The 14,450-nt window shown below is 38.7% G+C and overlaps 1 protein-coding gene across 1 annotated transcript; it reads left to right on the top strand.

Moving 5' to 3' along the window:
- Positions 1 to 4,183: 4,183 nt before the first annotated feature.
- CENPW (centromere protein W) lies at positions 4,184 to 13,262 on the top strand. Its single transcript, XM_029999813.1, has 3 exons — positions 4,184 to 4,370; positions 9,413 to 9,526; positions 11,230 to 13,262. The coding sequence occupies exons 1-3, from the start codon at positions 4,281 to 4,283 to the stop codon at positions 11,254 to 11,256; spliced, it is 231 nt and encodes a 76-aa protein (XP_029855673.1). The 5' UTR covers positions 4,184 to 4,280; the 3' UTR covers positions 11,257 to 13,262.
- Positions 13,263 to 14,450: the final 1,188 nt, after the last annotated feature.

Raw genomic sequence — 14,450 nt, 5'->3', positions numbered from 1 at the left:
AAATAAAAGGTGAATGCCAAACACATCTTTGAGCTTCTAGTATTTACTGTTGCAATTAAATGATTGCCATTATATTAATAGTGACAGCCACAAGAGAAAAGTTTCTTCTTAAAATTGTCATTTCCATCTTCTTTTTCAAGCAAGAGATTTGCTTAAGTTCCATGGAGGAGAGGAAAACATACAATTTGCTCCTTTGTATTCTCTCTTTTCCTGTTTCTGTACGAAAGTATTCAACCACACCTGAATTATCCTATAAACAACAGAAAGAATATACAGCTGTAACAGGAGAGTCAGTCTGTGTACTCCAACCACTATGATCAAGCCTATCAACTACATTATAGAAGAGTTTACTTTTGCTGAATTGTTATGTTCTGTTTTAGAGATATCTTTTCACCACTGAAGAAAACATCAAAAGATTGCAGGCTTTGAGATTCACATCCAGGATAAGTTTCAAAGTCTTTCATCAACCACTGAAACAGGATTAGCACCAGAAAGTATTTAACAGTCTCTACCTGACCAGAGAAGAAACAGAGGGACCTTTGGCTTAGCCAGAATCTATAAAATGTGATTCTGAATTTCAAGATATCACACATTTAAAATGGAATTCTTCAGCGTTCTTTGGGAAGGTTGACTCTAAAATTATGAATTGACAAAGAGCTGATGAAGAGTCTGACTGAAGATAATGTCAAAATCCAGAAACAAAATAATTAAACTAATAGTTAGGAAGGACCGGCTGGGAGAGCCAATTTACCAAGTTAAGATGGACTTATAAAAGTTTCACGTCAGAAAGGAAACACTGCTTTTCAATTACATTTCCAAATATTACCCTTGTTTCAACTTACAGTGTATTAGAGGAGTGGATAAATTTAGTCTTTAAATTCATTTCTTTCCTTACAGAAACAGAGAACAAAATGTTTACTGGTTTGCAGTTCAGCAGTGATGGCCCCAAGCTTGGCCTCTTTTTAGTCACTGAAATGTATGGAACTGTTTTCAAGAAACCCACATAATCTGGAAGCAAAAGTGACAAAATAATGTCACTGAATTTGCCTTCATTCAAAAACACTGCAAAAGTGGTTTGTTTTCTTCAAGAAGTCAGACCTGGATGGTGGCATTTTAACTGCTGAATTTTCCTAGCTTTTATCATCGGTACCAGATGATGTATTTAGTTCTAAAACTCAGTTCAGTATTGCTGGAAAACTGGGAAGATGCTGTGCTGCAGCTGAAGCCATGAAACACATCCAGTTCACAAAATGAACTCATGTATGCTTAAAAACTGCAGTAGTTAAACAGTGAAAAATATAAAATTCTTGAAATAATATTTGAAAATAAGGTAACTGCTTGTAGAAAATAGATGCAGAACTGCTGCAGCTTTTTAACAGGCAAAACATGAAAATGTGCCTATAAGGCACAGAACTGCCTTTTTATAAAGCTGCATAAGCATGACAAAATTAACAATTTCAACTTTTCAAGAATTAATTTAAAATACATTTTGCATTATTCTTTTAGGTATTTAAATGATATTTCCTAACAGCATTAGAACATTGTGGATTCTATCAGAAAGACATAAAACAGTCCTGTTCAAAATCAGAAACATAATGTGAGTTTGCAGTCTTCTATGATTCACTGTAATGTAATCATTAATCCATGTGTTAATAGAAATCAAATTATTTAAACAGTTGTGATATTTATGAAATTTAGTCATTTAGTTAACTTATAATTTTTGTCCATTGCAATGCATAACGTACAGCAATATAATTTTTTCTTGTTCTACAATATTCCTGTATTAAAATTGGACTATTCAAAAATAATATTTACAGAAATATTTACTGATAAAGAGATGAAGATCTATATTCAAGGAGAAATTTTAGCTATTGAAGTTCATGCTTGTTCAGTAAAACAGAACCTATAATTTAATATTTTTACATTGGACTTCTGTTATCAATTGCTTGCAGTAACTAATGTCATAATTTTCAAAACATAAGAAAAAAAGAAATCTGGTAAATAAGTAGATTTGAGACAGCACTTTAAATTACTATTTTCTGTGGCTAAAAACAAAGAATAGTCCACTAGAAACATAAAACTATCAGAACCAACAAAAGTCTAATAGTATTAGACTTAATAGATTTTATTATTCAGTCATTTTCTATATAGCAAGCACATGACAAAAGATATAGTTACTAGTCTTCAGTCTCAGCATCTGTCATTTTATGCAGATCACTGCACAGTTTCAACTTTGTGTTATGTATTTTAGCAGTTTTAGACCTATAGCGGAGGTACTTTTGCAACTCATACAGTTTGTAAAATGCTTGCCCATACCAGTTTCCCCCAGTGTGAGATTGCAAGGCCCAATTCTCAGCTCAGGTAAGGTCCTGTGGAGCTACAGATTTATCCCAGCTGTAGATTTGAATCTGTTGACACGCTGAATTATTGTTGATCCCAGTGCAAGTTTCTATGGGTATACTATGAGCATTACAGTAGATGACCCTATGTAGCTCCTGAGTTGTAGCCGTTTAGTTAACTGAAAAAACAAATGTTTACTTCTAGAACGGCTGCTGAGCCATTAACTGTGATTATTATTAAACTGCAGAACCCCTCCCCTATGTTTTAGTGTGCTTATCCATTCACAGAAAAAATGTTAAGACCCTGATTTTAAGATCTGCATCGCTGTTGACGATTAATGGCAAGTGACAGTCAAAGCTGAAAGAACAAACCCTGATTTTCAAATATCTGACAGAGTATGAAGAACTGGCAAATCTTAAATTCTCTCCTGCTGTCAGATATCATACTTCTACTTGGACTGCATTTTGTGCATATCGCAAAATTAACTAAAATATCAAATCATACAAACTTAAGAACATGCTTCAAATAAACCCGATTCCTATCTGGGTGCTGATAATTTTGAACATATTAAGACAATGTATTTATCTTATTGATTTAACATTTAAATCTGCAAACATCCCATAGGCCAAAGAAAACAAAAAACTAATAAATATGCTGAAAAACTCCATACCTCAGTATGAAATCCTGACCCCTTCTCCAACTAAGTACACAGTCCAAATACACTGAGAATGCCAAGCTACAGGGGCCCCTCTGTGGGGAAACCTGTATTTCAGTCAGCAGCATCCGTCAGCCAAAACAGAAGTGTAGGGACAGCTAGAGAAAGGATGACACTTTAAAGCAGTGGCCGATTTCACAACGAGTGTGCGTTTCTGCGTGCAATTAAGTCAATGCCATACTTGTACTAACGTGGCATTTTATCCGGGTTTACGTGCAGAACATAATTTAGCACTCTAGGCTCATTTTAGTGCAGGTTTATGGTGCTAATTAGGCTCCTGGTGCTGCAGTCCACCCCGACCGGGCCATCTGGTGTCACATCTCCCAGCAGGGTCACACAAGGCAACGAAGGAGAGAACAAGTGTGTTGTACAACTCCCTCTGCTGCAGCAAATGAATTCTATCACGCCTGGGAGATGATTGCCAGCTTGAAGTCCACAGCTCTCGGCCCGAGGCTTGTTTAGGCAGCCAAGCACCGCGCCGGTGCCTCCGACCGGCGCCACATTCCCTCCATTTTGGGAAACCTCTGCACGTGGCAGCAGCCAGATTTGAAGGCGAGGTAAAGGCCGTCAGGAAACCGCCATGCCCGTTTTCTTTCTCGTTGATTAAGGAAGGCCCTGGGTGGAGGTTCACGTTAACTTGTTAAAGCCGGAGCTAAAACAAAGCTTCCGTGAGCGTGCAAGCCAAGCGGTTTGACACGTAGTTGCTCACGAGGGGAAGGACGGTCGCGGAGTCCACCTGGGAGCTGTTGTTTATCACCTAGGACCCGTTTATCACCTGGGTCTTGTTTATCACTAGGGTCTCGTTTATCACCTGGGACCAGCTCGGGGGGGTGGTGGGGGGTTTTCTCACCTCACTCACGCACCCTCCGCGCCCCGGCCTGGGACTTTGGAGCCGGTCAACCGCTGTACGTGGGGACGTGACAGCCGCCGGCACTCGGCGGGAACGGGGAGGCGAGGGCCAGACCCAGCGCCCCCGAGGGGCTGGGGAGAGCAGCGGGCTGGGACCGCCGCTGTGGCGGTGGCCGGGTGAGGGGAGGCGGAGAGGGGCTCCGCTCGCCGCCGCCTTCCCCTCACAGCAGGAGGAGGAGGAGGAGGAAGGGGGGGGCGTCGCCGCCGCCGGCGGGAAGTGCGTCACGGCGGGAGCGCGCCTGCGCCGGAGGCGGCGGATTCGAACGGCGGCGGTTGGGCCGGTCTCGGCGGTAGCGGCCTGAGGAGGAGGAGGAGGATGAAGCGTGCGGCGCCCCGCAGCACTCTGCGGAGGATAATAAAGACGCACAAGCCGCAGTTACGCCTGGCCACCAACGCCGACCTGCTGGTGAGGAAGGAGAAGGGCGGGCGCCGAGCGTTGCGGCCTGGAGTTGGGTGCGGGCCCGCTCCGCCCGCCCGCCCGCCTCCTCAGCGCCGGCGGCCTCCAGCCTGCCTTCTGCCGGTACGGGCGGGGGCCGGCCCGCCGTCCTCTGCCGCTGGGGCAGCGCGGCGAGCTCAAGGGGTGAATCCTCGAGCTCCAGGAGGGCACCCCCGGGGTCGTGGCGCAGGGCCGGGGGCGGTTGTGCTTTCGGCGGTGGCGGGCGGCTGCAGCCGTTGTGGTTGCCTGGGGGCAGGTGTCCCTAGTCGGGGACGTTTGGTCTAAACGTTTTATCGCTCGAGAGACGTGGACGCGGTGGACTGTGCGCGCTGGAGCACGTTGGAGTTGCTGCGGCGTAGTGGGATGTCGAGTTACTGCTACTCGTGGTGTTTCTGCAGTGAGGTACAGGCAGAGAGGAGGCAACGTTTGCGGGGAGAGAGACGATTGGTTAGTCTAATAAAATACTAATAAGTAGCGATTGCAGCTTCCTGCTTCGCTGGTGGCTACTGTAGTGTACGTTTCTGACGGTGAGTTTGGAGATTCAGGGGCAGGCTGATGCATAAATATTGTGTCACTACATGTACACGCTGCTGTTCAAAGAGTTCGGTGTAGACGGACTGAGAAATAGGAATTTGGATTATGTGGCTGTAATGCACAGATGTTGTTTATGTAGAGCAATTTGGTTGTACAGATATCCATTGACTGGATTGTGATTAATGAGTTGCTAAGCTGTTAAGGCATCCTAACTGATCATATTTTTGTAGAAGGCCAGCTAAGTAATCTTTGTCCAAAATGAAGGAATGACAACTCTTGTTAGTAATGTAACGAGGAGAGTAAGGTGTTGGGGTTCTGCTCATGGTTTAAAAACACCTGCCATAAAGGTGTAGGGATAACAGAGCCATATCAAACAAGTTTCAGAAAACTGAGGCCAACAAAGCTGGATTCCTTCTGACCTGCAGTAAGGGATTTGGGGCACAGGACGGGTTTGTCTCACCAAGAAATCACTCGACTACAGCAAGGAAACCTGACCTAAAGAGAGCTTGTGGTAGCTGCCATACTGAAAACCCCCCACTATTTGTGCATAAAAAAAATATTCTTTGAAGGGACTTAATAGGCTTAGCTTGCTTGACTGTCACACCTTCTTGTTTTCAAATGCATGTGATTGTCAGAGCATTAATGCATACTGTACACTAGTGTGGTCCCTGACTTGAATTGTAAGTCCACGTTTCGTATGTGTATAAAAGTTGTGTCTTGCAGCAGCTTGAAGGTTGGTATCTGGATATATGAAGCTAAATGTAAATATACAAAATTAATGAGATTAATATGAACAATATGGTAATTACATGAGAGGATTTACATGTAAAGAGTACTTATTTTTTCTAATTGACCTAATAAAAATAGGAGCGCTTCCTACTGCTTTTGCTATCTTTGAAGTATTTTTATGGACTAGGGACCTGGCACCTTGCTCAGACCCACTCAAAGCTTACTCAGTAGAATGCAGTAGTCAACTAATCAAAGTTACATAATCACTAATAACATTTTTTGTAGTCATTGGTAACAGTTGGTCTGTGTTTCCATGGTCATGCTACAGGTAGTGTAGCTGTCTGAAGAGGGCTAAGTGGGACCGTCCTCCAAATCTTGGCCATTGGTTCCCATCTCTTCCTTGTCCTGGCACCAGCATTCTGTGGGCTGCAAAAGACAATCAGTGAACTGAATTGACTGAAAGTAATTAACAACAACAATCTGATCTAGTTTAAAATATGGCTGTGCAAATACTCACTCCAACACAAAGGATGAGGTGAGAATGAATTTTAATCATGTAGTGGAAGCTTAGATTATCTCTTCTGGTGATGTTAAATTAAATGACACAATGTTAGGAGGCTTGGCTTTTTTATTTTACCTTTAAACAGGAATGTCCAGGGTGGTGATTGCCCATGATGTTCTTCAACTAGGCATGTGGCTAACAGCTTTTTAGCTCTTTATTTCTATGAATAAATAATCAACACAGCTGGAGTTTTGCTTTGTTTCAAAAAAGAAGAAAAAAAAAAAAGAGGGGGGGGTTTAGTCCTGTAGTTAGACAAGTAACAAATTTTGAGAGTATGTTTTTTAGTGTCTCTGTTACTCCCTACAAACCTTGTAAGAGTGGTTAGATTGCATACTTTAGAAAATTATATGGTAGCTGTCTTACCAAGATGAAACCATATACATTTTGAGCAGAGTGCTTGTGTCTTCTGCAGGGAAATATGAGAATTGGCTAGTTCAGTTTCTGGGCTATCTTCCTGAATGATCCATGCTTTCTGTTTGAGTCTACAGTGGTACTTAGCCAATCCACTGAGGAGGTCTGCCTACCTGGCTTATGATATAATCAGATTGTTTTCCTTTTCCTGACCTTCAGCAATTATTTTTCCTCAATAAACCAATGTTTTCTTACATGATCGTTACTAACAAGTTTGAAAGACATAAGAATTCAGATAATTTTGTTAAATACTTGCATGGAGTTTCCTCTTCATTTTTCAGATTCTTTTGATCAAGTCTCTTTCTGAAATTTGAAGCTTTGTCAGAACCTAAGTGTTAACATCTTTCTCTGTGTGCAGTGTAGCTAACAGATTTCATCAATCTTTCTCAAGGAGTGTGATAATATCTTTGAGAGAAGAGATAGGAATAGTGTTTAAGGTTTGTCCAATGCTCTTACCACTCAGTTATTTACCTTTTTGAAAATAAGAGGTAAAGATTAAGATTTTAGTACTGAAGTTCAGATATTCCCCCCCCCCCCCCCAATGGTCTGAGAAGAAAAAGCTGCAAACTTTGTTCTAGCTTGAAATTGTAGAAGAAAAGCAGGAACTCAGCTGCTTGTTTTATGCTAGAAGGGCAGGTTCGTATTTACATTGCAGAAAAAACTTAAAGTATTGCATTGAATGACCCCTTTTTTCTTTGTTATCGGCATAGAATGATGAATAAGTGTACAGTGAAGGCAAAATATCAGTCTAAAGAATTGTTCTGAAGTCATGGCAGCAAAACAAAATTACGGAGCTTGTCCCTACTATTCATTAGTTCTGTTGAACAGGTGTGTGGAAGTTGCTCTGCAACTTGTGAGTTTTTGTGGTGAGTTGTGAGTTTTTACATATGTTCTTAAAACTTTACAACCTATCTTTTATGGGAAATAAGCATTCTGTTGTGTAAGGTGGTTTTCATGAGTAGTTCAAAACTGTTCTTAAATTTTATGCAGAGGGACAATAATCTAATACACAGTAAAGCAATGTCTTTAAACAAATGTGGTATCACGTAGGTACTTTTCAGTAACTGTCCCATTCATGGCATTCAGTCATTCTGCCTTTCGTTAGCCTTTTTCAATTGCCTTGAATAATCCGGAATATTTATTAACGTGTGCTCTACTGTGGAATGTTCTGATTTTAGTTATGTGACTATGTTTAAGTCTACGGGAGTTCAGGGGAAGCTTCTCCACATGAAACAATTCACTTTGAAAATAGGAAAATAAAGGTACAGTGATTCTGAGAGAAGATGCAGTTTTTAAAGGTGGTTTTAAAATTAACACTTTTGCCTTTAGGTATCTCAGCAGGAGGACTTCCAAGTGTGGAAGCTTTTGTTCTGCTTCCCTCTTCTCCCCCAGGTTGTTTCCAGAAATCTAATCTCCATGTTGATAAGTCTAATAATGAGAGTTCTAATGTTGAACACTATTTTAGTGTCACTGCTTGATTCTGTCGGAGGTTATTTCTGTGTGAGTAACTAAAGACTAGTTTAAAAATGGCTTTGATATTTTGCTAAATAAATCTGCAAGAACATCTGCTTTTTGTGTAGTAGATGCTTCCAAACGATGCCAAATATTATGCAATTTATCTACTGCACGCTGGCTTCATTTAGTTCAGGAGTTTAAAAAAAAAAAAAAAAACAAACCTAAATTGCTTGTCATATGAACACTGAAATGCCTGTCCTCTAACAGATTCTTTGTGCTGCAAACCCACTGCCAAAGTGTTTCCTATAAACTCTTAACTTGTAGCTTTCCTTGTTGTATCTTATCTAGGCTTTGCAGATCAGGCATGGCACAATAACTATATCACCTAATTCATATAAATAAAACTGTTATATATTTCAGTAATGTTTTTCCGAGCTCTTGATTGAAAAAGTATTTTGTACACTTTACATAGCAAAGTTAATATTGTTTGAAAGTTTAATTTACAAAAGGTGCAATTACCAATTTTTCAGGTTGGACTATTAAAATAGTTCACATAATGTCTGTATAACGCTGGAGGTTTGTATTATAGGTTCCTTATTACACAGGGGTGCTTTTGGCTGGAAGTTTTTAGTCCAAGTTGGAGTAGTAGTTCCTTGCCTGCTGAAATTTTTGCTGCTTCTGTACTAGCAGAGCAGCATTCTGTATTGAACGGAATACTGCCCTACCAGTTCTTTTCATGTAAAAAGGTTAAGTGATGAGCTGGGAAAAAATGGATGGAACCTCCTGACAGTGCAGAATTTCTTGTTCTGGAGAAATTAATGTCAATGCTCCTTTGCACTGGAAAGGGGCAGAAGTCCTTGAACTTGTCTGTGGTCCATTTGGTGATAAGGCAGGGATGAATTTGCTGTTCATTAGAAGTCTGGCTGTTGTAGTCACTGAAAGCTGACTATATTTACTAGTAAGCAAAAAGGCTCCGTCTTATTCTCTGATATTTATGTTTATATTTTATTATAGAAAACTGCTAATAAAAATCAGATGTGACTTATGTTAGGTCAGTTGTTGTTTGCATGATTGTTTCTAAAGCACTTTTACAATTTAAATATACTAAATTTTAACTATATCTACAAGAGTCTTGCAGGAAGGAATGTCTTGGGAATTTAAGACTTGAACTGAGTACGTTGTTTTCCTGAAAACACCTTTCAGGAATCTGGAAGCAGTCTAATATGCGAATCCTCTGTGTCAAACAATGAACATATAAGAAACCAAACTGTGCTTAAACAGTTTGAATCCTTCTTTTTTTTTTTTCTTCCCTCTTTTAAAGGTGCATTTGAACTTCTTACTGTTTCTCCATCGGCTAGCAGAAGAAGCCAGGACAAATGCTTTTGAGAACAAAAGTAAAATAATTAAATCTGAACACACTATAGCTGCAGCAAAGGTAATAAAGCATTTTTAATATTTTTATTTTTGTTTAATGCAAAATGTATTATGACAGCGTATACAAAAGTTTTCTGTATTAGTGTTGGTATGCTTTTATAATCCAAAACCTGTAGAAACGTGATGTTCTTTAGTCCATCATTGGCATAATTCACTGTTACCAAGACATCAAATTAACTCTCCGTGCCCTATTAAATATAGCCCTATTTTTCTTGAATATTCCATGTTTAAATTCATAGTTTCAATATGTGGGAAAGTCTACACAGCAGTCTACCAGCAAGCATCTGTGGGCTGAAAGCCCAGGGAACAGAAGCAAATTCCAAAGTTGGAGGATCTTTATTTCAGATGATACTATATCAAGGAAGCCTCCTGTCTTAACTTCAGTAATATAAATGGAGCTTTATGGAACGAGTGAGAAATAGTTCAAAGAGGTTCTAATATCTTACACCTTCAGTTCTTACCTGCTTAGTCTGAAGGATGTTTGAAGTGGATTCTTGCAGCATTGTGTGGCTACTGCTTGAACAAACAGATTCTCTGTGTGGTGTTGTGTTCGGCAAGGGAAGAACTAAGAGAGGATTAAACTGTGGATTGCTATATGGGTAGTTCAGCATAACAAAAATTGTTGTATGAATATCTGTGAAGGAGGAATCCTCTGCATTACAGAGCATGGTAAGTTTTGTGTACGTGCAAAAGAAGGGAAAGAGGAAGGCGTTATGCAGCTTTCTCTAGAAAGAATTAGAGTAGTGTCAAAGTATGACCGAAATCCTTTTGTATTCTGTAGCTGGTTTCGCTCTCTAGGATATGTCTGCTTCACCTAGGTTTCATGAAGGAGCTCAGTCCCTTTAATTTGTTATCTGTTCAACTACCTACTACTGCTAGGCAAATTGGAAGAACAAAACTCAGTGTTATCTAGTATTTGGGTCCTGTGGCTTCTGTTTATCTTCAGTATTTTTTTTTTCCTCTGGTGAAATGTTTAGTTTGATACTTTCTATTACTATAGTAACAGAAATATATACAGGATGTGTATGGTAGCCAAGTGAATGTTACAGTTGGAATCTTATGCATTTGTAATTTCTTTTTAACTGCAATCTTAACATTATTTGAACATTTTTGTGTTCCGTTTATTTTTTTTCAAGATGAGAAGAAAGGAAAAACTGCCTGTATTTTAATAATGTTAACACTTAAATGGTCCCACTTGGGCTTTGAAGTTCATTTTTCAACTTAAACTCCAAACCAAAAAATGTCCTTCCAAGGGTCTGGGCACTCTTGATATAGAAAGAAATAAGGCATTACAAACAAAAATTGAGCATAGTAGCTGTATAATTGCAAATCTTACTTTTTTTTCTTTTTGTCTAGGCCTAACGGGGTAAGAGCTTCAGGGAATCTGCTGAGGGCTTGAGAGCGCTATTGCCGTTTCTCAGCATTCATTTTTAAAATAAGCCTTTTATTTTGCAGAACTCTTGGTGATGAATGTTCTTATTTAAAAAAAATACTTTCTGATATGGCACTTTTCTGTATGCTTTTGCTTTATTTCTAACCTTTTCCCTAGACTTTTACCCTTGGTGACTCTGTTCTTGGAAACAGATTGTTTGGCTAGGTGAACCTTTGGTCTGAGTAGCCTAGCATTTTCTTACTTGGATCTCTTACTGCTGCCTGGATTGTAGTGATAAAAGTGGTGATAAATATACTTTTTTCTTTTTGCAGGTTATTTTAAAGAAAAGCAGAGGCTAGAAAACAGACCACTGGAATTTCAAAGCATGTTTTCTGTGTTTTCTTACTAATGTGAGATCCTGTGAGCCAGCTTTTGCACTTTTGGAAGTATTTAGTTTTATTGATGTCTGTCTCCTGACTCTGAGTATCTTGCTGTTTCTTTAAAAAAAATAAATTTAAGAATCTTAAAATGTATATTTTCATACACTTCATGCGTAATTTTAAAATGTGTGTCACTTGTCATTTAAGACTTTTCATGTGCCTTGTTTCTTCCAAAACAACGGAGGAATGCCTATACCATAGTCACTCTTCAGGTACAATGTGTCATTTATTTTTAGAAGTGTGAAACTAATCTAAAAGATGCAGGTTTCACTAAATCCATTATAGATTATGCAGTTCAAAGCAGATTTACTAGCTAAACAAAATCGTGGCTTTAAAACAATTGCTGTACAAACTAGTGTATTAAATATCTTGGCTTTAATTTATTTATAAGTGTCTTAACATTTTTTTTAAATTACTTTGAAAAGTAGGCTAAAACTTCTCTGTTCTGGGGAAAGAATACATATTTTGTATTTCTAAATCATGCTCTGAACTGTTAAGCTGGCCTATTGTTTGATGTGGTGTATGAGACAAGTTGGTGGTCTCTAATTCAGTTGGTGCGGACAGATGCGCATTATGGAAAAGAAAAGATTTGGCACAGCTGATGTTTTTGAAGTTAGATCCTGTACAAATAGTGAAGATAAGTTGGCATGAGTGCCAAGCTACTTCCTCTCCCCTTTTGAGTGTCATCTTAACTTGTCAAAAGTCTGGAAATGTACTTTATATAAGAATATCTTTCTAAATTAAAATCATATTCTATTCCTAATCTGATATTTTTAAACAGTTGCTGAACACTTTGCTTAATAAATCTTTTAATAAAGATGTAGCTGAATCTTACGGTTTGAGCTGATAATACAGTTTTGTGGAATATGTGGTAGCTGATCCTTCATATGCACAGTGAGCTATTCTTAAAGAATTCTTAAAAACATGTATTGAGTAGTCTAATTTTGTTTAACACGTTACTGAGTATATTCTAGAAAGTCAGTGAAAAAGAATTACATTTTATAAGTATTTTTATAGTCTAAGGAAACTGGAGCAATGCCAGAACTTCAAATTTCATATCGTGTCCACATACTTTTAAAACTCCTATATAACCTATGAAAAGTCATCCTTTTACAGTATGCAGAAAGGATTGATGACTCTTCTGCTTTACTTAACTCATAGGGCTTAGTTCAGTCTGCTGCTTGTAAGGTTGACTAGATTCCTTATTCTGCATTTTCTCCTCTTACTCCCTTGGAATCCACAAAGAAAGCTGAGAACATATATGTGTAGAGGACATTTGGACTTAATAATCTGAAGTACATTCTCAGAAATAAGGGAGATCTGACTAGGTATTTATATTTTTCTTTGTAATTACTGTCTGTGATTTAACAATTTTATTGCAACACTAGATTTTCCTTTGTTATAAATGTTTTCTCTTAATTTTTCCCTGAAATATTTTCTTATAGTCTTGTACAACCACATACCTTTCCTCATTGTACAGTTGTTTAAGTGCTGTAGCTTCTTTTGGAACTTGTTTTGATATCCACTTTAACTTACTCTGTTTTGATTTGCCTAGGAGCAAGATCCACTCTGAGATTAGTGGAATGTTCTCATTCTCATGTGGTAAATGGATGATCAGCTACCATTGGGGAAGGGAGGCGAGGAGGGGTTAAAACCAGCCACCAGTGTACTTTTTAAATATTTTATACAGTGGTTTTGGCCTGTATTCATGGTTAAGAAGGTGCCTTTTTTTTTTATAGGAGAGGGACTTTTTTTCTATAAGCCCTGAGAAGTCTCAGTCAGAATCTGTCCTGTCACTAGATTGCCAGTACTTTGTGAACATTTCGTGATAGCTGAAGCAGGCAGGTATTCAAAAGACCTGAATAGCTTGGCCAGGTATTCAGGTTTCTCTCTTAAACTTTAAATAAATGCATACTGAAAATTAATGTGGTTGATGTAGTGTGATTAAGCATTCAGAAATATACAATGGTATTATGTTTTTCTAGTATCTTCTTCTTGAATGTTCATCATAATTTATGTTCAATTATATTCACATTTGGCAGCTCTTCTGTACTCCTTCATGTATACATAGGGTCTTTTCTACCCAGTACTCCTTACTTTGTTTTTTAAAAACAAAACTCCTTACAGCAGCAATGTCTAAATACCCATGAACACTTCCAATTAATATAACCTTGGAGGATATACTAATAATCTCTTTTCTGTTATTGACTCTCTGTTTAATGACGAAACATCAAAGCACGTAGTTCTAGAAAAATGTCTTTTTAAACTAGATCTGTGGTAGAAGGCCTAATGAAGTTTGGTTCTCATATTTGAATTCCTGGTTGATTCTCTGCTGTTAGGAGGAAAAAGGCAAGGGTTATTGAGGAAAGAGGCATGCTGATGCATTAGTAAGGTGTGTCTTCTGCTCAACTGTTTTCATGAAACCTTGAGGAATTTAGTGTTCAGAAACCATTGAGACTATTGACTCACTATTGAATTTCCTCTAGTTTTAAAGGTAAATTCAAGAGATTTTAGGAAGGAGAGGTGCTCAGACAATACCATTATGACTCTTGATTTCCTCAGGAAAGCAAGACAGGCAGCCTGAAAAATTAAAGGCACACTAAGACATTATCCAGTTTTTCCATTATCTTTCTTCTCTTTGCAGCTTTCCCAGTGTTGTTCTGTTTCACATCCTACCCTGCCCTTTCACTATGACCATCAATGAAAGAGGGGAAAAGTCAAAATGAAGAAGCAGAAGAATTTGGCAAAAGTACTTCTGGTGGCCCTTGTTTTCATTTTCAGCTTTTCATGTAGCTAATGTTAGTCCCTGGACCAGTGAGTGGTATCGTGAGTGAATAAGGCACAAAAGAAGAAAAGTGTTTATTGATAAGCAGGTGACTGAGGGGAAGAGATTGTTTTCCCTGGTGGGGTGGTGCTGCTGCTATTTTTGTTTCATCTCATGTATGGAGTGACTGATGAAAGAGGATCTGCTCTTTTCCAACTTGAGTAAGTCTTCTCGTGAGGAGTATGCACTATTCCAGCTCTCATGGTCACATCATTTTGCTTCCAAGATAAGCGAAGAGAGAAGATAGTAGTGAAAGCTTTAAAACTAGATTCATGCATACTTTTATTTT

Source organism: Aquila chrysaetos, chromosome 2 (genome assembly GCF_900496995.4).
Source record: "Aquila chrysaetos chrysaetos chromosome 2, bAquChr1.4, whole genome shotgun sequence".
NCBI classification, from domain to species: Eukaryota; Metazoa; Chordata; class Aves; order Accipitriformes; family Accipitridae; genus Aquila; species Aquila chrysaetos.
This window is presented reverse-complemented; position numbering and strand designations above follow the sequence as displayed.

What these genes read in the sequence shown, in the direction of transcription:
- CENPW (XM_029999813.1), top strand. Translation starts at nt 4,281, where the DNA reads ATGAAGCGTGCGGCGCCCCGCAGCACTCTGCGGAGGATAATAAAGACG. An exon ending in CCACCAACGCCGACCTGCTG is followed by an intron (nt 4,371 to 9,412) that starts GTGAGGAAGGAG and finishes CCTCTTTTAAAG; the next exon opens with GTGCATTTGAACTTCTTACT. An exon ending in ACACTATAGCTGCAGCAAAG is followed by an intron (nt 9,527 to 11,229) that starts GTAATAAAGCAT and finishes TTCTTTTTGCAG; the next exon opens with GTTATTTTAAAGAAAAGCAG.